This window comes from Rhodamnia argentea, chromosome 4 (assembly GCF_020921035.1).
Source record: "Rhodamnia argentea isolate NSW1041297 chromosome 4, ASM2092103v1, whole genome shotgun sequence".
Classification (NCBI taxonomy): Eukaryota; Viridiplantae; Streptophyta; class Magnoliopsida; order Myrtales; family Myrtaceae; genus Rhodamnia; species Rhodamnia argentea.
Window position 1 is genome coordinate 8,240,938 of NC_063153.1, and position 21,682 is coordinate 8,262,619.

General features: G+C 37.2%; 1 protein-coding gene and 1 pseudogene across 1 annotated transcript in view; both read right to left on the reverse strand.

The window, feature by feature from the left end:
- LOC115736067 (disease resistance protein TAO1-like) overlaps window positions 1-1,899 on the reverse strand; it is a 47,520-nt gene extending 45,621 nt beyond the window's left edge. The window contains exons 1-3 of the mRNA XM_048277577.1: window positions 1,886-1,899; window positions 480-1,572; window positions 39-299 (exon numbers count right to left, since the gene is read on the reverse strand). Coding sequence (XP_048133534.1) covers window positions 39-299; window positions 480-1,553 — 1,335 coding nt within the window. The 5' untranslated portion in view covers window positions 1,554-1,572; window positions 1,886-1,899. The remainder of the gene's footprint in view (window positions 1-38; window positions 300-479; window positions 1,573-1,885) is intronic.
- Window positions 1-21,682, reverse strand: part of LOC115736064 — a 116,457-nt pseudogene that overhangs the window by 52,832 nt on the left and 41,943 nt on the right.

Here is a 21,682-nt window from a genome sequence, read left to right on the forward strand (position 1 = left end):
CTAGGAAGCAAATATAAAACAACCAAATAATAAACCACCTTGATTTTTCTCCAACCTCCCCAGTCTTCCGTGATTTTGCCCCGAGGGAGCTCAAGAATGGCCAACTCTCTTAACACGAGATTTTCTGCATCAAAATCCGGAGGACACCTTTGCCAACAGAGCCACCTTAAACTTGCAAATGCACCTGCAAAATTGCCACAAAACTTGGCATTGTCCAACTTGAGAAACCTTATTTTTGGCATGCTCTGAAAATCTCCAGCTGTGAAGTCAAAGCAGAGAGCTTCAACGTTTCCCATACCCTACATTTGACAAAGTAACATAATCATCAGAAGCTGTAAACCCAAATACCCATCAGAAAAAAAAAAAAATGATAGCTTTCCTTGCTCTACATGCTAAAGAGTGCATACATTAAATATGCAAAATAGAAACGTAGCCTAGAAGTTTGTTTGCCGAAAACAAACTGAACCAAAAGGTTTTACCTTCTCCTTGTTCATTGCCTTTAGAACCATATCCTGTGTGCAAAATCTTCTAGATCTTGGATCTTGAGATTCCTCTTTCTTACAAATTCTTTTGCCAAGGCATCTCAGCAATCTGTGCATCTGCAACTCAATGTTTTCTCCAGTTTTTGCCAGGGGCATCAGAATGCAACCCGAAGATGGAAGATAACAATTGGGCCACATATATGAAGCAATTCGGGCATCCACACCGGAGATAAAGCATGCTATGTCCAGAAATATATCTTTTTGCTGTTGATCTAATTCTTTGCAACATATATCCAGTATCTCTTCAAGGCCAACTGTCGTCTTTCGAGAACTCCTGGTGCGTTCTTTCATTGACTTCTCCATCTTTGCCCACTCTTGTATTGATTTGCCCCGCAAAAATGAACCTACGACCTCAACTGCTAATGGTAGTTTCTCTGTAGCATTGACAATGCGGTTGGTGAGTCCATCATAATCAGGTATGGAAGATTGCATCTTGAATGCATGCTCGCAGAAAAGTTCAAAAGCTTGACCATCATCCAACGCACCAACTGTGTAGGTACGAGCCTTCTCGGGATCATACTCTCTGAGAATTTCCTCATTTTCAGAAGTCACAATTATTCGACTGCCTGGACCAAACCAATGAAGCTGTTTTCTGACAATAGCATGAAGATGGGATTGCTCTTCCACGTCATCGACAACTATTAGAACTTTCTTTTCACAAAATATGTCCAGGAAATCTTCTATTCTTTCATCAAAAGAAGGATCTTCATGATCTCGTTCGAGGATATCACGTACCAGCCTAGTTTGCAAAAACTGAATACCACGAGGATTTTGTGCAGTTTCTTTGACCTCTGTGAGAAAGCTACGGCTGTCAAAACAAGAAGAGATGCGGTCATATACAGCCTTGGCGAGAGTCGTCTTGCCAATTCCATCAGCTCCATAGATTCCAAGAATGCGCACCTCATCATCAACTTCCATCTCAAGTAAGTCGGTGATTTGCTTTGCACGATCATCAATTCCAACTACATTCTGAACCGCTGCAATTGCATAATTCCTGTCTGAGGTTTCCATGTCTGCTTCTCGCTGTCGATCTTCATATGTTATTTTCTCCATGCTCTACAAGAAAAAACGGAATTTTTCACCAAAGTACCATTGTAGATGGAGAAAAAAACAAACATCACCCGATCAGTCTCTTCCTTGTAACATTACTTCAGTTCTACACATATATACAGGACATCCATTTCTGATCCATAGTTCAATATCTTGCCAATTCCATCAGTTCCATATATTCCAATAATGCGCACCTCATCATTGACTTTCATTTTTATTGAGTCGGTGATTTCTTTTACAGGATTATCAATTCCAGCCAAATTCTGAATAGCTGCAATTGCATAATTCCTATCTGAGGTTTCCATGTCTGCTGCTCCCTCTTGAGCTTCGTCTTTCACTTTTGTTATCATCTGCAAGAAAAACAAAAAAATTTACCAAAGTATTGTCGTGGACGGGGAAAAGAACAAACATCACCTGATAAGACTCTCTCTTATAACATTGCCTCACTTCCACATATGATGCAAGATATTTGTCATCAAATTTTTCTTGTTGATTCAGAAAATATGCAGAGACTTATTCTAGCATAATCTAATACATAACCTAGTATCTGATCTGATACACAATTAACAAGGGAGCTTCGCTAGTAATTTAATCTAATTCGGTGACAATACTACCTTGGAAGTTGGATCTGCTTATTTGCTGACCAGATATGTAAACTTCCAAGAAAAATTGATATGCACATCACAACAACGGTCACTTTAATTGAATTAATTATATTGTTATCTCGGAAGTGTAAATAAGTTCCATACAGCAAATGAGCGTTATGGAAATATAACTAAAATCCTAATATTCAGATGGTAGACTTTCTTTAGACTCCGACTATGCAGTGATTCATATAAGTTCATGTTAGAACCTAGGTGTATGTATACGCATAAGAAAGTTGATAGAAAAACCAGAAATTGAATACAAGTGATGTGATTAATTTGAATGCAGATGGATAATCCGAGCCAACGAATTCACGTTGCGTCTTTAAGACAATTTGTCCCCTCTACTGATATTCAAGGTTCTCGGGCAATTGCTTTCTAGGACATAACGGATTGCCTTTCCTATGAAGCAGTAATACTCCAATAGGAAACTTTCGAACTCAACTTTGCAGAATTATCGCACAAAATGATGATGATGAGATTGACAGAAATTGCCGAATCCAAAAAAATTGAATTAATGTTTGTATTTATAGGTAGTGAAGCGATTAAAAATGAAGAGTCATGAACCCGAACAGATATATTGGGTTAAGAATGAAGAGTCACGAACCTGAACAGATATCTTCCGAACGAACATGTTCGTTCAAAGATAAAATTTCCAAACAAACATGTATGTTCGGATTGTGTCTGTTCGGTTAGGATGAAAAAAAAAAAATTGATGGGCTCCAAAAAAAGTAGAAACCAGCCTGGTCCCGGCACCAGCCGGTCGGCAGGGCGGTAGCGTACGCGCGTGGAGGTCAATCATGCAAAGCCTAGGTCCTCTCCCTTCCACAAAAGTGGATTGCCCTTTGGGGTCCAAACTCATATGTGAGATTCCTATATTTAAACCCACCTCTTAACTCCTCTTCTTTCCAATGTGGGATTTGCTCCACCCCTCACTTCTCATTCACCTTCTTATGAGATTTGGAGACCAAAATCCTAACAAGCCCCCACGTGGGGAAAAGTACACTAGAAGTGCCATAACTTGTGTACGACGTTCACTTGAGTGCCATAACTCTCAAAACGTTCACTTAAGTGCTATAACTTTCAAAAATCGTTCACTTGAGTGCTACGTCGGAGCAAAATCGTTCACTTGAGTGTTATAGTAACTTTTCCGGCGTGCCACGTCAGCTTTCCGGCGTCTACGGTAACTTTTTCGGCTGCCACGTCGGCTTTTCCTGCCGCCACGTCAACATGGTACTTAAGTGAACGATTTTTAAAAGTTATGGCACTTAAGTGAACGTTTTGAAAGTTATGGCACTCACGTGAACGCCGTACAAAAGTTATGGCACTTCTAGTGTACCTTTCCCCCCCACATGAATGAGAAGTTCAGTTATCATGACTCTTCGTGAATGCATGAGATGTAGTGTGCGATTATTCAATGAGAAACTATTGCATCGGGATAAGTAGTCCGAGACTTTAAACTTTCCCTAGTGAGACATATCGGACTTACTCGGTCAATCGGTAAATTTGATGTCCTTGAACCGTTGACCTTTAGTGTAAGCCTAGACAATAGAAATCACACGACTATCTCTTGAACAAAGTTAGTTCTCACTGTTGTGTTCGTTTTGGCCATGAACACCACCTGATTTCATGAGTGTTTTAGAGAATTCAGCCTTTCAAATTCTTACAGAAGCGGCCCTCACTTCATACTCACATAGGTTATTTCTGAATGTGTGGTATACCAAATACCCGATTCATAATCATTAAAAGTTTATGCTTAACCTCCAAATGTTAGTATTGTATTAATACATGAATGGGTGAGAAATGACAATACTCTATACCGCCAGCATAAGTTGGTTGTCCCTTTCAACCTAGATCTTAGGATCTCTAGTTAACTAGGTAGGGTTTCCGCTATGATGACTTATTTTATAGGCCTTAAACCCATTCTCTTTGATGTTTCTCAACCATCTCTCTAGTTAGGCCTTTTGTTAGTGGATCCACAACATTATCTTTTGACTTCACAAAGTCAATCTTGATAATTCCACTAGAGAGTAGTTATCTTACAGTATCGTGTCTTTGACGTATATGTTGAGACTTACTATTATACATGACGTTTCTTGCCCCGCCTATTGCTGCTTGACTATCACAATGAATACACACAACCGGTACTGGTTTAGGCCAATTAGGAATATCTTATAATAAGTTTTGAAGCCACTCTGCTTCTTCACCGGTTTTATCTAAAGCAATAAATTCTGCTTCCATAGTAGACCTTACAATACATGTTTGTTTGGATGATTTTCAAGAGACTGCTCCCCCACTAAGTGTAAACACATATCCACTTGTGGATTTTGTGTCTCTTGTGCCGTTTATCCAATTTGCATCATTGCATCCTTCAAGCATTGCCGGATACTCTGTGTATTGCAAATCATAATTTTGAGCATGCTTCAAATAGCCCAATACATGTTTTATAGCTCTCCAATTGTTTTCATTTGGACTAACCATAAACCGACTTAAGTTGCTCTCAAGACAAGCTATGTCGGGCCTTGTGCGGTTCATGACATCCATTAGACTGCCTAGTATACTAGCATACTTTTTTTGAGCATTGCTTTCACCAGTATTCTTTGAAAGATGTAAATTAACATCTATCGGGATCTTTACTGGAACAATGTCTAGATTCTTGCACTCTCCAAGAATCTTTTTAATATAGTGAGACTGTGATAGTGCTAATCCTTCAGATGTTTTATGGATTTTAATTCCCAAAATAACATCTGCGACCCCCATGTCTTTCATATCAAATTTACTTGTGTGTAGGCATTTGGTTGCCTTGACAACCTTACTATTGTTGTCCATTAGAAGCATATCGTCTACATGCAAGCATAAATGACAAAGCCATTATGAGTATTCTTAATATATACACATTTATCACTCATTAATTTTAAAATCATTCGATAATACAACTTGACCGAATTTGGCATGCCATTGTTTCAGTGTTTGTTTCAAGCCATAGAGAGACTTGATAAGTCGATATACTTTCTTCTCTTGTCTTGGAACAATGAACCCTTCAAGTTGCTCCAAATATATTTCTTCGTCTAAATCCTTGTTTAAGAAGGCCGTTTTTACATCCATTTGATCAATTTCAAGCATATACAATGCTGCTACGGCAATTAGCATCCTTATAGATGTAATTCTTGTAACAGGTGAATAGATATCAAAATAATCAAGACATTCTCGTTGCTTGTAACATTTTACTACAAGCCTAGCCTTATATTTATCAATAGTACCATCTATTTTCATTTTCTTCTTGAAAACCCACTTACATTATAGTGGTTCATTACTAGGAGGGAGGTCAACTATTTCCCAAGTATGGTTTGACAAAATGGATTCAATTTTACTATTTACAGCTTCTTTCCGTAACAGGGCTTTTGGGGATGTTATAGCCTCTTTATAGGTCCGAAACTCATTTTCTAACAAATATGTTAGAAAATTAGGTCCAAATAATGTAGAAGTCTTCTGTCTTTTACTATGTCTAGATTCATCCTCTATAGGATCGCTTCTAGATGTAGTATCCCGAGGCCTCTTATTATTATCATTTGGCTCATATATCATGTTATACGGAAATATATTTCCAAAGAATAACGCGTCCCTTGATTCAATGATCGTATTAACACGTATATCCGGGATCTCGGACTTATGAACAAGAAATCAACATGCATTACTATTAAGAGCATAACCAATAAAAATACAATCAACGATTTTTTGTCCTATCTTAACCTTTTTAGATTTAGGAACTGCAACCTTAGCCAAACACCTCCACACTTTCAAGTATTTTAAATTAGGCTTTCTTCCTTTCCATTTTTCGTAGGGAATTTGTTGTGTCTTTTTGTAGGGTATTCTGTTTAAGATATAATTAGCTGTCAAAACAGTTTCCCCCCACATATTTTGTGGTAAATTGAAACTACTCAACGATGCGTTCATTGTTTCCTTTAAAGATCGAATTTTTCCTTTCCGCCACTCCATTAAATTGTGATGCATAAGGAGGGGTGATTTGGTGAATGATACCGAATTCAGAACAAATTTCCTCAAAATGAAATTCATATTTACCTCCTCTATCACTTTTTATCATTTTTATTTTCTTATTCAATTGAGTTTCAACTTCAGACTTATAAATTTTAAATGTATTCACAGCCTCATCTTTATTACGAAGCAAGTAAACATAACAATATCTTGTACAGTCATCTATAAATGTGATAAAATACTTATTACCACCCCTAGATGGTATCGTTTTCATATCGCACATATCCGTGTGTATTAGATCTAAAGGTTATGTATTTCTATTATCTACGGAATAAAATGGAGGATGGAGGCTTAGCAAATTTAGATTCAACACACACTTGGACAGCCAAATTTTGGCATAACTCCATGTTCATTAATTTCTTTATTGACTTATAATTAACATGTCCTAATCTAGCATGCCATAAATCAGGAGACTCAAGTATATAAGAAAAAATAACTTTGTTATTAATATCATTCTTGGTTACAACAATCATTACGTTTAATTTGAAAAAACCATCACTAAGATAGCTCTTTTCTACATACATCTCATTTTTGGATAGTACAAATTTATCAGATACAAATACCAACTTGAAGCCATTTTTGCTTAGGAGAGATCCGGACGCTAAATTCTTACGCATGTCTAGCACATGTAGCACATTGGTTAATGTCACTATTTTCCTAGAAGTCATCTTCAGAGCAACCTTTCCAACACCTTTAACCTTAAAAGTTGATGAATTACCCATGTAGAGTTTTTCATCACCCCCTACAAGTTTGTAAGATGAGAACATCGATTTGTTAGTGCAAATGTGATGAGTTGCTCCAGTGTCAACCCACCATTCTTTGGGGTTTTTCACCATGTTGCACTCGGATATCATAGCAGTAAGGTTGATGTCATCAACATCATTGGAAATCTCTTCCACCACATTTGCATGAGTCTTCTTCCTTTTCTTGACTATGTAGTCTTTGGCACGATATGCAAACTTTCCACAATTATAGAAATTGCCTTTGAACTTTTTCTGGCCTTGGGTGGATCTCTCTCCATTCCTTTTCCTCTTCTTGTTGGGTTTTTATCCTTCGTCAACAACGTTGGCCCTTGAGACCTCCGGTTTGCTGTCAATTTTCTTCTTAGAAAGCCTATTGTCTTCATCTATCATCAACCGTACAATTAGGTCTTCAAGTGATAACTTTTTTCTCTTATGTTTGATATAATTATTGAAATCTTTCCAAGACGCTGGTAACTTTTCAATGAAAGCAGCCACTTGAAATGATTCACTTACAATCATACCTTCAGCATGAATGTCATGCATGATCACTTGTGGTTCCTGAACTTGACTTAAGACGATTTTAGAATCTACCATCTTGAAGTCTAGAAATTTGCCTACGATGAATTTCTTCAACTTAGCATCTTCTGTTTTGTACTTCTTGTCCAGACTCTCCCATAATTCCTTAGTCGTTTTCAGCGAACTATAAACGTTGTAGAGGGAATTGTCCAGACCATTGAGAATGTAGTTGTGACACGGGAAGTCAGAATGCTTCCACGCATCTATTACAACAAATTTTTCCTTGTCCGCCTCTCCTTCATCCAATGTAGGAGCATCCTCTCGTAAAGAACCTTGCCGATTCAAAGTTGTAAGATAGAACAACATTTTCTATTGCCATCTTTTGAAATCAGCCGCACTAAACTTTTCTGGCTTCTTTCCATGAGTCGGTACAGAAGCAATAGGTGTCACGGATGTTGTAGCCATTTCTATTACAAAAACAGAAAATTTACAATGAAAAGCAACAATACAAACCAAAAAATTGTCTTAAGATTGTTAGAACCTATGTGTATGTATACGCATAAGATGATAGACAAACCAAAAATTAAATGCAGGTGATGTGATTAAGCCGAATGCAGATGGATAATCCGAGCTTAACGAATTCACGTTGTGTCCTTAAGACAATTTGTTCCCTCCACTAGTATCCAAGGTCCTTGGACAATTTCCTTTCGGATAGAATGGATTACTTTTCCTATGAAGCAATACTACTCCAATAGGAAACTTTCGAACTCAACTTTGCAGAATTATCACACAAAATGAAGACGATGAAAGAATGACAGAAAATGTTGAATCCGGAAAAAATTGAATTAATGTTTATATTTATAGGTAGTGAAGTGGTTAAAAATGAAGAGTCACGAGCATGAACAAATACGTTCAGTTAAGAATGAAGAGTCACGAATCCGAATAGATATCTTCCGAACGAACATGTTTGTTGAAAGAAAAAATTTCCAGATATTTCCAGACAAACATGTCTGTTTGGGTTGTGTCTGTTTGGTTAGGATGAAAAAAATAAAATTGATGGGCTCCAAAAAAAAATAGGAACCAGCCCCGGTCCTGGCCAGTGCCTGAGCCCGCAAGCGGGGTGGCGGCGTGCGCGTGTGGGTCAACCTAGCAAAGCCTAGGTCCTCTCCCTTCCACGAAAGTTGGGTGCCCCTTGGGGCCCAAACCCATATATGAGATTTCTATATTTAAACCCACCTCTCAACTTTTCTTTCCAATGTGAGATTTGCTCCATCCCTCACTTCTCATTCACTTTCTTATGGGATTTGGAGATCAAAATCCCAACAATTCATATTACCTTCGAATACAATACAATTTTCTTTTGTTATTCTGCATCATCTTTCCTCATACTCTCTTGTGTTGCTATTTCCAAGTTGAATGAACTAGTGGTGATAGTGAGAGTTGAGAATGATGCAGAAGATAAGAATTGGGACTTTACTGTATAATTCGATCTATGTAGAAAAGAGTGCATGGAGCATATTCATAGGTTGTATTAGAAGACTTTTAATAAGATTACAATATCAAATATAATTAATCAAGCATATGCACTATCAAAGGAGATATGCATAATCTTGAAAGATATGCTAAATCAACTAAATATCCTAATATCGTTAAAAGTAATCCTGGACTAAATGAAAGCAATGGTTAACTATTCTGACTGAATACAAGTATGTTCCGGTGCCACACTCTTGTTTACGTGTATTGCTATTTTCTTGATTGGTTTATTCTGGTCACTTGGTACCTTTTACATGTAATCCTTTCCTCAAATTAAATAGCAATTATCAAAAAGTATATTGTATATTCGCTATTAATTTTGCAAATTTCTTGTAGAATTCATGTGTTGCTTGCTTACATTGGCCCTCGCATATTTTTCATAAGACATGCACAAAATGAAGAAAATAAAAAATTCAGTAAGAATAGAAAATTATTGGCAAAAGGACACCAGAAGTGCCAAATTTATGTATCGGGCTCACTTTGGTGCAATTTTTTTTATCACTTAAATGCCAATTTTTCTGAAAAACGATTATTTGAATGCCAACTCCGGTGAGCTTTGTAGGAAATTTTATTTGGCTCGCTGGAATACCAATCAACAATAAAAAAGCTAAAAAATTAAAAAACTAAAAAATAAGCTAAAAACTAAAAAAAAAGGGGGAAAAAAAGGCAAGGTCGGCAAGTCTTGGCCATCCTTGGATGAGGCCAATCCTAGCGAGGCCTCAGCAGGGGTCACCAACCATTGCTAGCGATCCTTGCACAGCCCTGCCCTTCTTTTTTTTCTTTAATTTTTTTAGTTTTTACCTTTTTTTTAAATTTAGTTCAATTTTTTTTATAAATTAGATTATTTTGTAAAAATTCAGTCCACGTGGAGTCTAGATGGACTATTTTTAACAAAAAATTCCACGTGCAATGACTTTTAAAAAAAAAAACATAATATTAAATATTTAATAATGAATGCCATGTGGACTATTTGGCTGTAATCTCTCACCATTAGCATTTAAGTGATCATTTTTTCTTCGATTTGATACTTAAGTGAGCCAGTGAAAAATTTTAGCACTAAAGTGAGCGTGTGTACAAATTTTGGCACTTCTAGTGTCCGAAAATTATTGGTATGTGGGTGAGTGATTAGTACCCACATTCTAAGGAATACAAGATGACTAGGGCAATGAGGTAAAACATGCTGCCAGAATGAAAAAAGTGGGAATCCTTTTGGGGAAAAATAAACGTTTGCTCCTTGTGTTTTTCGCGCTTCATTTTGGTCCCATTTCTTTCAGTCATTTTAACCCCTAGGCCTTTTTTTTGGGGGGGTGGAGGGGAATTCGTCCCTTGAATGACTTTCTGATGTAAAATGTGCTGGAAATGAACAACATTCTTAAAGTCTCCTGCCAAGTTCACCCCTCTAATTCGAAGAAGCTTAAGGTAGGCAGCCTTGAAAACACTTCGCTTGTAAAGTCGTGCTCTTTGGAAAGTCAAGTTAGTTTGAATGCTACGGTATTCTCTGTCTTTGACGACATGAGAATGCTACAGTGAAAAGAAAAAACACATTCACTGAGTAAATATTGCATAGGCTTGTTCTATAGTAAAACATTCTGTTTGCTTCTACTTTCGGATTGTAAATGTAAATAATTATTATTTTTTGCTAGGCAAAAGTTATGATATTACCCTTATTTGACCCAAATCAAATAAATGTAGTTTTCTGCCTTGCGTACCACAGCCAAGAGAACACATCCAGGAATATACTCCGAACGTCAAGCTGATGTTTCCTTATTGAGAAGACAGTAGCTGTGAATAAAATTTACCTTTCTATTCTGCACTCTATCATGCTTTCCAGGGACTTTGAGGTCTTCTTGTCCAACAACTTCTCTTCCAAGGTCTTTGAGCAGGCCATGCATTAACAGTCTACTATCATCATCAACCTTTACCAAAGACATACAACATATAATATGGATGGATTCTTTCTCATTAATAAAGTAAAAATTCTCTCCGTGCATCCTCTAGCATTTCAAAACTAACCTTTAATTTGTCGAGGACATCTTGCTTGGAAATTAAATCTAATTTCTTCGACGTCTCTTCCCAAAGTCGTCTACTTTTGCAGTAGAGAGAAGAACCGATAACCTCGAGAAACAAAGGAACCCCACCAGCTTTGCCGATAATATTGCGAGAAATATCATCATAGTCAGGTGGAGGGGAATCCATTTCGAAAGCATGATTACTAAAAAGTTGAAGAGCATGGTCAGAGCCCAATTCTCTCATATGATAGATTTGAAACTCTTTAAAGTGCATTTGGACATTGTTTTCTTGGTCCTCCACTACGATCGGCAAAAAGTTAGTGTCCCTCGTTGTAATAATAATTCTGCTCCCTAGACCAAACCAGTCACTCTTTTTTGCAAGTTGTGAGAGTTGGTCCCATCCATCTAGGTCATCAAGAACTATAAGTGCTTTCTTGAAGCGCAGTCTCTCTTTAATTAGGCTAATCCCTGCATCAGAGTCAAAAAAATCCTCTACTTTGAAGTTCAGAATTTCTGACAATAGTTGTTTTTGTAATTGCACCATTTTTCCTCCCTTTGAAGCTTTTCGAATATCGGAAAGAAAGCTACTCCCAGTAAACTGACAACAAATATGGTTAAAGATAACTTTGGCAAGAGTCGTCTTACCAATGCCCCCAATACCATGGACTACTAAGTAACGTATATCAGAAGAATATGGATCTAACAGGCGCATGACGTCTTCAACTTGATCCTGAATTCCTACTAAATGATCAGGCAGATTTTTCTCTCTCTTTTTCAGCTTGGTGAAAACTTCAGCAACGATTAATCTAATGGCTTCTCCTTGGCTGTCATATTTGATACAAAGGGTATAGTTAGAAAGATCGCATGTAGAATATTAACCTATCAAGCTCAGAAATATTAAGATTAAATACATAACTAGCCATGGAGGGAGGGGAGCAAGCGGGGGTGACCGCCCCTCTCCCAAAAGGTTTTGTATATGTGCTCTCAGATACACAGGAAATTCAATTACAAGTAAATCGTCCCCCCACCCTCCCCTCCCAAATAAAAAGATATTAACTTGTTTTATACTAAAAGTAATATCATATGTAGTTTCAAGCTCTAATTATCTTTTAAATTAAACAATCAAGATCCATGCCAATTTTCTTAGAATGAATTGCAATTATATATTTGTATTCAAAGGCGATAGATGAAAATTGCTAAGATACGAATGATGCCTTAAACTTTATAAAGATGCTCTCTCTTCCATAGATTGCACAGATCGAAACATTTGTGATGCGTTCGTTCCACGGAAAATGAGCGATTTGGAAAACATTTTTCCAAAAATGATTGCTTATATCGTTTAGAAAAATTAGCCAACGGAAAATGTTTTCCTTATCGATAATAATCTATGGCTAACTATTTTCGTAGGTAATGAAATTTTTTTCATTTATTCATTTTTTAAAGCAACATAAGCGATTGCTTTTTGAAAAATATTTTCCAAATCGCTCATTTTCCATAAACAAACGCCACCATTGGAGTTTCTTCATTTTCATGTATGCAAAGCATTTGTTTATTGCTTTTTTTTTAATTGCTGACTTATAGTGTGTGCTTGTTTTCTAGTTTTGCATGGATGAGAATTAATACCTAGAAGAATTGTTTTCTATATGAAACATAAAATTGAATTAGAATTTGAGAAAGAACATTTTATTCTATCTAAAAGATGCAAATAGAATAATGAATTCAAATTGAATTTTTCACGTCTTAGAAGTGTATATATATATATATATATATATATATATATATATATATATATATGTTTCTTGAATTTCATTAACACTATTGTATGCCTCGTATGGCAATTTATGTTGTTTAGGTAAATTTACAATTCACACAAAGACATTTCTTAGAACCAAATAACTTCCATTTCATCCCACTATTTGCCAAATAGACAAAAGGAAAAAATTACCACAAAAGACCTAAATCTATTACAATTGTGTCAATTCAGTCCTTTTTTTTTTTTTCCAATTGAGTCCTAAACCTTTTGCGTTTATGCCAATTGAGTATTCCCGTCCAATTTTGACTAAAAATGTGATGACATAGATGTTGATCGTCATACGTGACACCGCCGATATTAACGTGAGTTTTGAAAAATATTCTTTATTTTTTATTTTTTCCATTTTTTTTCTTTTTTGGCAATGGCCGGCGGGAGGCCGCCAGGTGCCAACCACCAACCCTTGGGCGAAGGCAGGCGAGCCCTAGCTACCGTTGAGTCCTTTGGACAGCCACATCGAGGGCTCGCAAGCCCTCGCCTAATGTCCGGCGGAGGTCATTGGGCCTCGGCCGGTGGCCGAAGGCCTCTCGTCGACCATTACAAAGAAACGCTAGAAAAAATATAAAAATAAATTCACATCAACACCAGCAGTGCCACCGAAGACGATCAACGTCCATGTCATCACATTTTCGACCAAAATTGGACGGGCAGACTCAATTGGCATAAATGCCAAAGATTTGAGACTCAATTGGGAAAAAAATTAGGACTGAATTGGCATAATTGCAATAAATTTAGGTCTTTTTTGGTAATTCTTTCCTTTTGTCTATTTGGCGAATAGTGGAATGAAATGAAAATTAGTTGGTTCTAAGAAAAACAGCTGCGGGATTGGTATTGAATGAGAGTATTCCAATAAGTTTGATTTCCGTTGTACTTATTTATGTTAAATATAACACCATCAATAGATTTTGATAATTATAATTAGATAGCACATCCAGTGATATTTCCTGAATGTGATTTCAAATTACCAGTTGTTTAATACTGATTATACAATTAAATTTTTTATTAACTATAGTTGAAAATGTTAATCGTAATTTATTATTGAACCTTAAATGTAATCTACATATATAATTGTCTTGTACTAATTATATTATTCATGAGTTATAATTGCATAACAAAAAGTTTAGTCATTAGTTATTATTATTGTTGAGGCACGAGCCCACACATGCGTAGTCGTAGGCGGATTACATATGATGAGAAGCGGATCGTTCTTTCCAATAAATTAAGTGATTATTTAATTAAGTGGGTGTGTAGTGGACAGCTAGGGCCTGCATGACAACCATTCTAGTCCGGAAAAGTGATTTCGATTAAAATGAATTTTTCTGATTTTGTTCCCTAGATGAGTTTTAGATGATCAGAATGCGTTGAGTAACTTCATAAAATTTTTGCTCCCGCAATGTAAATGCGTTTGGTAACCGAACATAATTTTTGTTCCTGGGAACAATTGTTCCTCTCAATTTTTGTCATTTAAGCCAAATAATTATATAGTTGCGTTGTGAAATTTCTTCCTACGTTTCGAATTAATCGAAGATTAATTCATATTGATTCTCTTACATAATATATTGCATATTGAAATGTAAGAATAAATATTAAGAATCATCATAAGTCATTTTTGCCATTTATTGTGAGGTTTCATCCAACTGTTTTGAGCGAACGAACAACCAACACGAGCGACACCCTCGTTTTCGCAAGGAAAATGCACAGCACTACTCTGCATTGGTGTACACTTTCAGTTCAAGGAAATCAAATCTTAGTCTTAATTCATTCAAAACTTAAGAACGAAAGCTTGTTGAGTGTTTATGTTGGTTATTTTTGTCTTTTTCTAGAATTTTCTAAAATTAAACTAAGTCTAAAAGTACATAAACCAAGGCAAATCACAATCAACAAAATCAAGTGCACAATCAAGGAATCATGACATTGATAAATCGCATCATAAAACCCTAACGAAGCCTCAAGGACATAAATAAATGTGGTTCAAGTTTAATTTCAAAAGTATTTATGATTTTTCTAAAAAAAAAATCTATTAAGTCTAGGAAATCTATGCCCAAATTTATGAAAATGAGATCAAATTAGCATAATCTAAGCTTTTTCTATTTTTAGGGATTTTCTAAATTTTGTTGTGATTTTTTAGAATTTTTCCAATTTTTTGAATTTTTGAATTTTTTTATCTTATTATTTTTTAAAAATGAGACCTCGTTGTTCTGTATTAGATTGAGGGAAAAATGATGACAGAATTGAAAGGGAAAAGTGAGAGATGTGGGACTACATTTGGTTTTGTCATTCTCAAAAGTAATTCTTTTTTTCAAAAAACCAATTTTCTTTTTTTGTTCTTGTTTTTATTCTAAAACTATTTTTGGAAACTAAATCAGAATCAGAATCATTTACATTGTCAAACAGGATTCTCATCTTTTTTTGTTCCGGAGAACAAAATTAAAGAACCGGAAGGTTGTCATGCAGGTCCCTATTCAATATGTGTGAAGTGAACAAGAACGGGTAGTTTTAGGCTGCGTATGATAACGTTTTTGTTCCCGAAATAACTTTTGGAACAGAAATACTTTTTTCTGTTTCTATTCCCGACAACAATTTTTAGGAACAAAAACGCGTTTGATAATTGCACAAAAATTATGTTTCCGAAACAAAAACAGAATAGAAAAACGTTTGGTAATCGTATAAAGTTCCATAGAACAAAAAAAAAAAAGAAAAAGAAAAAGAAAAAGAAAATAAACACGTTTAGTAATCGCAAAAAAATTGTTCCTAATTTTTCATTTAACTAAGGGAATTATATATATTAAAATTAAGATGTCTTTATCTTTTTAACTTACTAAATAAAATTAAATTTGATTTGTTCAATTTACTAAATCAAATTAGACCAATATATGTATAAGTAATTTATGCACGATTTATCAAATTACAATATGGATGAAATCAACTATAAAAAAAAAAATTTGAAGGAGAAGATGAATTGGAATTGGACAACGAGAACATCAAATATATTTTCTATAGATAGGGAAAATTACAATTATGAGTCACATAAATGTTCTCAATTTTTTAAAAATATGATTACCTTTAAATGGGGACCCCTAGAAAAATATTAATTGCACTTCAAGTGAGACCGAGGACTAAAATAAAAAATATTTGTGCATTTAGTCCTTTTAGTCCAATTGTGCAATTTTTCCAAACATGAGGACTAAAATGAGATATAGAGTATCAAAGTCTCATGTCATGACTCTAAAAGTAAAAAAATTTGGCTAAAATAATCTAAAATGAAATTTTTTAGTTAATTTAGGATTATATTCAATGAAGAGGCATGTGGTCCCAAACTGAATTTTTAAAACTTTAAGAGGCCAAAATAAAAAAAGAATTAAAATAAAAACATGGACTATTTTTGAGCATTTTTTACCACGAATACTATTTTTTCCTGATTTTCGGCTATTTTTATAATTAAAATAAATCTGAAAAATGTCAAAAATTACAAAAAAAATATTTTTCTTGTTCAAAATTGGTTCTTAAGGCTAGGCCAAAGCTTCTAAGGTTGATTTTGTAATTTTATGAATTATTTGGTATTTTAAATTAATTTTATAAAATAAAATAATAAAAAATCAAGCGTCAACATCGTGCAAAAACAAAAAGAATAGTGTGTTCAAAACAAAATTGTTCCCAATTGTTTTTAAAAAATGTTCTAAATGTGTTTCTAAAAAGTGTTTCAGGAACCAAGTTTTTTTTTTCCTTATTTCTTCTCCAAAAGTATTTCTATTTTTCAAAAGTGTTTTCGAAACACTTTTGAAATACTTTTTTACCATACAAATTTCTGTTCCCAAAATGATTCGAAAATACTTAGAGAATAGAAATACTTTTTTTGGAGTGTTACAACACACAGCCTTAACTTTTTATAGAAGGACGAGAGTATCTATCATTATTTTGCAATCAAAATTGAGAATTTGAAGGAACAAATCAGACATTCCCTAAGAATAACCATCATCACATGCGACAACCAGACAAGAAACTAAGAAAGAAAGAAAAAAAATCGCATCCGTATTGATTACATATGCCATGCCCCTTCGCTCGTGGATACGATTCTTTCGATTGCTGGAGGGATCCGTATTTAAAAAATAAATAAAAATAAAATTCTACGAAAACGAAGCATACTAATAAGAATTGCTAATGATGTCTAATTGAACAAGGAAAAAAGAAAAGAAAGCAAGCTCAAACTCTTACCGTCTATCTTTGAGAACCCATCCTTTGATCCGAGAAACCTCCATCAAAACCTTCTTCCATAGCTGCACTACCTCGTGGCCAAACTTCTCCTCGTGCTTCTGTAGAGCCTCGCTGTATAGCCCAGTTCTGAGCTCGACATCGACGGGATACACGTCGAAGAAAATTGGCAGGATCATCCCCTTTCCTGCTTTCCTTCTCGAGCATTCCAACATGTGTGCAAGCACTTCAAGACAAGCTCGACTGGATGCGTAGCTTGTAGAGAAGATGGGCATACAGATTGCGGAGCTCTCGATCATCTGCATCAGTTTGGGCCCAACCGATTCGCCTATCGCGATATCATCGTCTTCTCTGACAACGCGAATCCCAGCCCCGGCCATGAAGTGATAGAGGCAGTCGACAAAATTCAGGCCAGTGTCGGGCGCTCTAAAATTCAAGAACACTTCGAATTCATTCCCCCGTGATGGTTCGGCATCAGCTCGATCGGTGGTCAACGCTCTCGTTCCATACGATGTGTCGCTCCTCTTCATCTTCAGGAGGGAGCTCACGAGTCTGGGAGTCGTGGTGAGTCTCCTTCCTTCGCGTCTTATCTAGGGAGGGCGGAGAAGTTCCCTACAATCATAAATCGTTCTACCAACTACTCTAATTGACAATGGAATTTTTTTTTTTTAACCCGGGGCGAAGATACCTTGACGACGAGGGAGTGAATGGGGATATCCGGATCTTCCAAATGGATCTGGCTTGTCGCAGTATACGTCAGCTCATGATCATTTTCCACTTCTTGGACCAAAAAAATAAAAAAATGTTCGACGCCCATCATTCGAAGAGGACAATTATTGCAGGCGTAATTTCCGCAGCGTTGTGCGGAAAGGCTCACGTGCTCACGCGCTTTGATTGAAACGTGAGATCTAGCACGACTTGACTGGACTTGCCTTGTTTGTCGGGAAAATTATAAAATAAAAAAAAGGCCTAAACCTTTTATAATTTCATCAATTCATTTTTAAATTTTTTAAGCTTATCAATTTAATATTAAATCTTTTCATTTTCTGTCCATTTAATTTTATAGGCCAACTATTCTATGTAGTGCTGACATAGATACCAACCATCCTATGTAGCGCTATCGATGCCGATGTGAAGAATTAATAATAATAATCTAACATTTTTTAACATTATTATTATTATTACTACTACTACTACTTCTTCTTCTTTCTTCTTTTTCTTTTTTTATCCTTCCTTTCTTCCCTCAAGCATGAGGCCCCTCACTGGTGCCGAAGGAAAAAGAAAGGAAAAAACAAAAACAGAAAAAAATTTAAAAAATAATAATATAGTATTCAAATGTTATTAAAAATTATTCACGTCAATACCGACGATGCCAAATAGAACTACCGACGTATACGTCAACAATTTCTTGCTGATAGGATTGAATCAGCAAAAAATAAAATAGTTTAGGTTTTTTTTATAATTTTATCGGCTTCTTTCTATAAATTGTAGAATAGAAATAAATAAAAAAGAAAATCAACAGACAACGCGGTTACTCGTAATTGGAAAACATACTCTCGACTAACTAATTTAGTGAAGAGTTCAGCTAGTCTAAGATAAGTCTTTTGTGATGGTAGCAACGGTTCAACATCAGCCGCACTTTTTTTGGAGGAAACAAGAGAGACTGTTCCAGTAGTTAATTTTTTTTTTTCGTACTTCCCATAGGTTCCTATTTTCTCAAATTTGAAAAAGAAAATTAGTAGCCAACAGTACCAAACCATAAATGGATAAATCCGAATGCTGGAGCATTTGAATATGAAGAATGGAAAGATAATTTAAGTACCGAAATACATAATCACAAGTACAAAAATATTATGTCTAATTTAATATATATCATTAATATCATCTATTGGATATTGGAGATCAAAAAATATTTAAAATGCTGGCTTTAAAGCTAATATGGAAATCACTGTGCAATGAAATGGCTCCTCATTCCTTTTACTAAAATCAAATTGCTATGGAAGAACTCTCTAATGATCAAAAATCAAGAACCACTCATATCGATTACGCATAAAATAGATTAATTAAAGAAAACATTAAGATAAGAATGATAATTAGTAAATGATAAATTATCCCATAAATGCAAATCTCGTAGATGAAGATATGCAATATGAACTCCATCCATTTGAATGAGATATATAATAGTAGACACCATCTAAAATTCGATGTCAACAAATTCCTCTGCTTTCTTGCAATCAACGAAGCGGAAACTAATGAGCTTTTGTCCATGTGTGACGTTCTGAAATTTCGACACCGGTAAGGAAATTGGGTTCAATAAATTTAAGTCATGAATTCTAACATGATATATAAATTTGAATTTTGAAGATTTAAAAGACAACAATTAAATTATTCTAAAACGTCGGTTAGTTTATATTAAATTTAGGTAGTTTAGTGGTTGCGTAGTAATATCGAGATCCTTCGTACTTGAACCTAACCCTCGAACCTAACCTTGATCGAACTCTAGTTACGAGATTAGTAATTTTGCCTTCAGTTTTAAGGACCTATAGATTAATTACCCCCCGCGAGCTAAATTACCAAGCTGTCTCTAGACATTTGCACTAAAAGACAAAAATTTCAAAATTGACTTGAGTTGTGAGCCCCTCCCATTCTTTTCAGCCGGACCCCACTTCGGTCCCGTCACGCCCTCTCTCTCTCTCTCTCTCCCTCTCTTTTCCTCTTTGACCCGCAGACCGGGCGAACCCCCTCTCTGTATATCTTCTTCCTCCGGCCTTCTTCGGTCCAGAAGCACCCCCAACCTTTGACGCACACCTGCTTCGCCGCCCACCCGCCAAGCCGTCGCCCGAGCTCCGCCCACCGCCGCTGCCACCACCGGCTACCCGTGGCGCAACCTCCGCCTCGCACGCAAACCACCCCCGACCTCAGCCCCTTCAGCCCGAGAGGTCTCCACCGTTGCCACTGCCGGCCATCGCCTGTCACCCCGCTCGGTTGCCGCCACCCCGCTCGGTTGCCGCCACCACCTCACCGCCCATCGCGCCACCGAGCTAGCCCGTAAATCCCGTTAGGCCAACGATCCCTGCTCTCTCTCTTCCTCGCCCGACGCCCTCGGCCTCTAGCGATCGCCGCCGTCGACCCGTCGCGCCTGTCCTCACCATTACCGGCCACCGGCTCGCTCCGTAGGCCGAGATCCGAGCTCGTCGCAACCCAACCGAACCTTGAACCCCTCTTACGTCCCGTCGCCTCCCCACCCGACGCCGCCCGAGAACCGGCCAAGCCGACCGAAGCCCCCCTCCGTCGCCCGGCCTCCGCCGGCCTGTTGCCCGTGGCCGAGAGACTCGACGCCAGCCGACCTGACGCCCGAACGTCCGCGGAACCCGAACCCACGACCTCGAACGACGCCCAAAACCCCCAAACGGGAGAACCCGCAGACCGCCCCCCCATCCTCTTGCCTCGCCGTCGCCGGCCTGTCGTCGCTCGACCCACCCACTCGCCGTGACCCCGTCGGCCATCGAGGAACCCGAGCCGATCACCCCGGCCTCGGCCCCGCGAAACCCGCGACCCCGAAACAACTCCGCCCGTGAGTCGTTGTCGAGCCACCCGAGGTCGCCGTGGCCGCCGTCAACCCATCGCCCGCCAAGGACCTGTATATCGTATACTTGAGAGCCCGAGATTGAGACCCCTCTTGGACCCGGGGACCCGAGCCTACCCGTGCCCATGTGAAACCTCGCCGTTATCATGATCGTCGCTTGTCACACCCGTGTGGCGTCTCAGGCCGTCACAGTTGCCGAGTTAAGCCTTTCTTTTACTTAATATGCTTAGACGTTATTAACAAACATGCGGAAACTTGGACTCGTCTTCTCCAAGATGCAATGTACTCGAATTTACTAGGCAATCATACAGAGGCATGGGTGAAACTCTAGATCAAAAAGTCATCATGTTTACATATGTAGTTGTTGCGAAAAACGCCAAGAGATGCACAAATTCAAGAGCAAAATAGCTAAGGATGAAAGTAAAATAAGAATGCACGAGACACGATTTACGTGGAAAACCTAAAACGGGAAAAACCACGGAGAGAGAGAGGGGTTTCACTATCTTCAATAATGTGTACAAGCGTACAATCAAAGATCCAAAGATCTAACAAGAAGAAGTGAAAAACAAAGGGTTTCGGGGCCGAAGTAAAAGCAAAACGTTATAATATGCTATTCAAGATATCCTTTTTATAACCCCATCTAAGAAACCCTAAAACAAAGTGAATGGTCCAAAATAACCTTATCACTAATTTGAAAGTAAAAAATATAACAAATCTCCACCTTGACTTCAAATCTTCAGAAGTGCGTTTTACCAAACGCCACAAGACCTCTCTCCCTCACCATCAAGAGTGACCACACAAGGCCACCCGCCAAACGATGGAATCGACAACGCACACCCCTAAGCTTACGTGAGCGTACTCGATGTAGGAAACAATGGATGAAACGCCACCAACTCCGCCTAAGTAACTCAAACAGTGAGAACACCAACCAAGTCCAAACAATACTTGAACTTAGTCAAAGGAATTGGTTTGGTCAACATATCTATT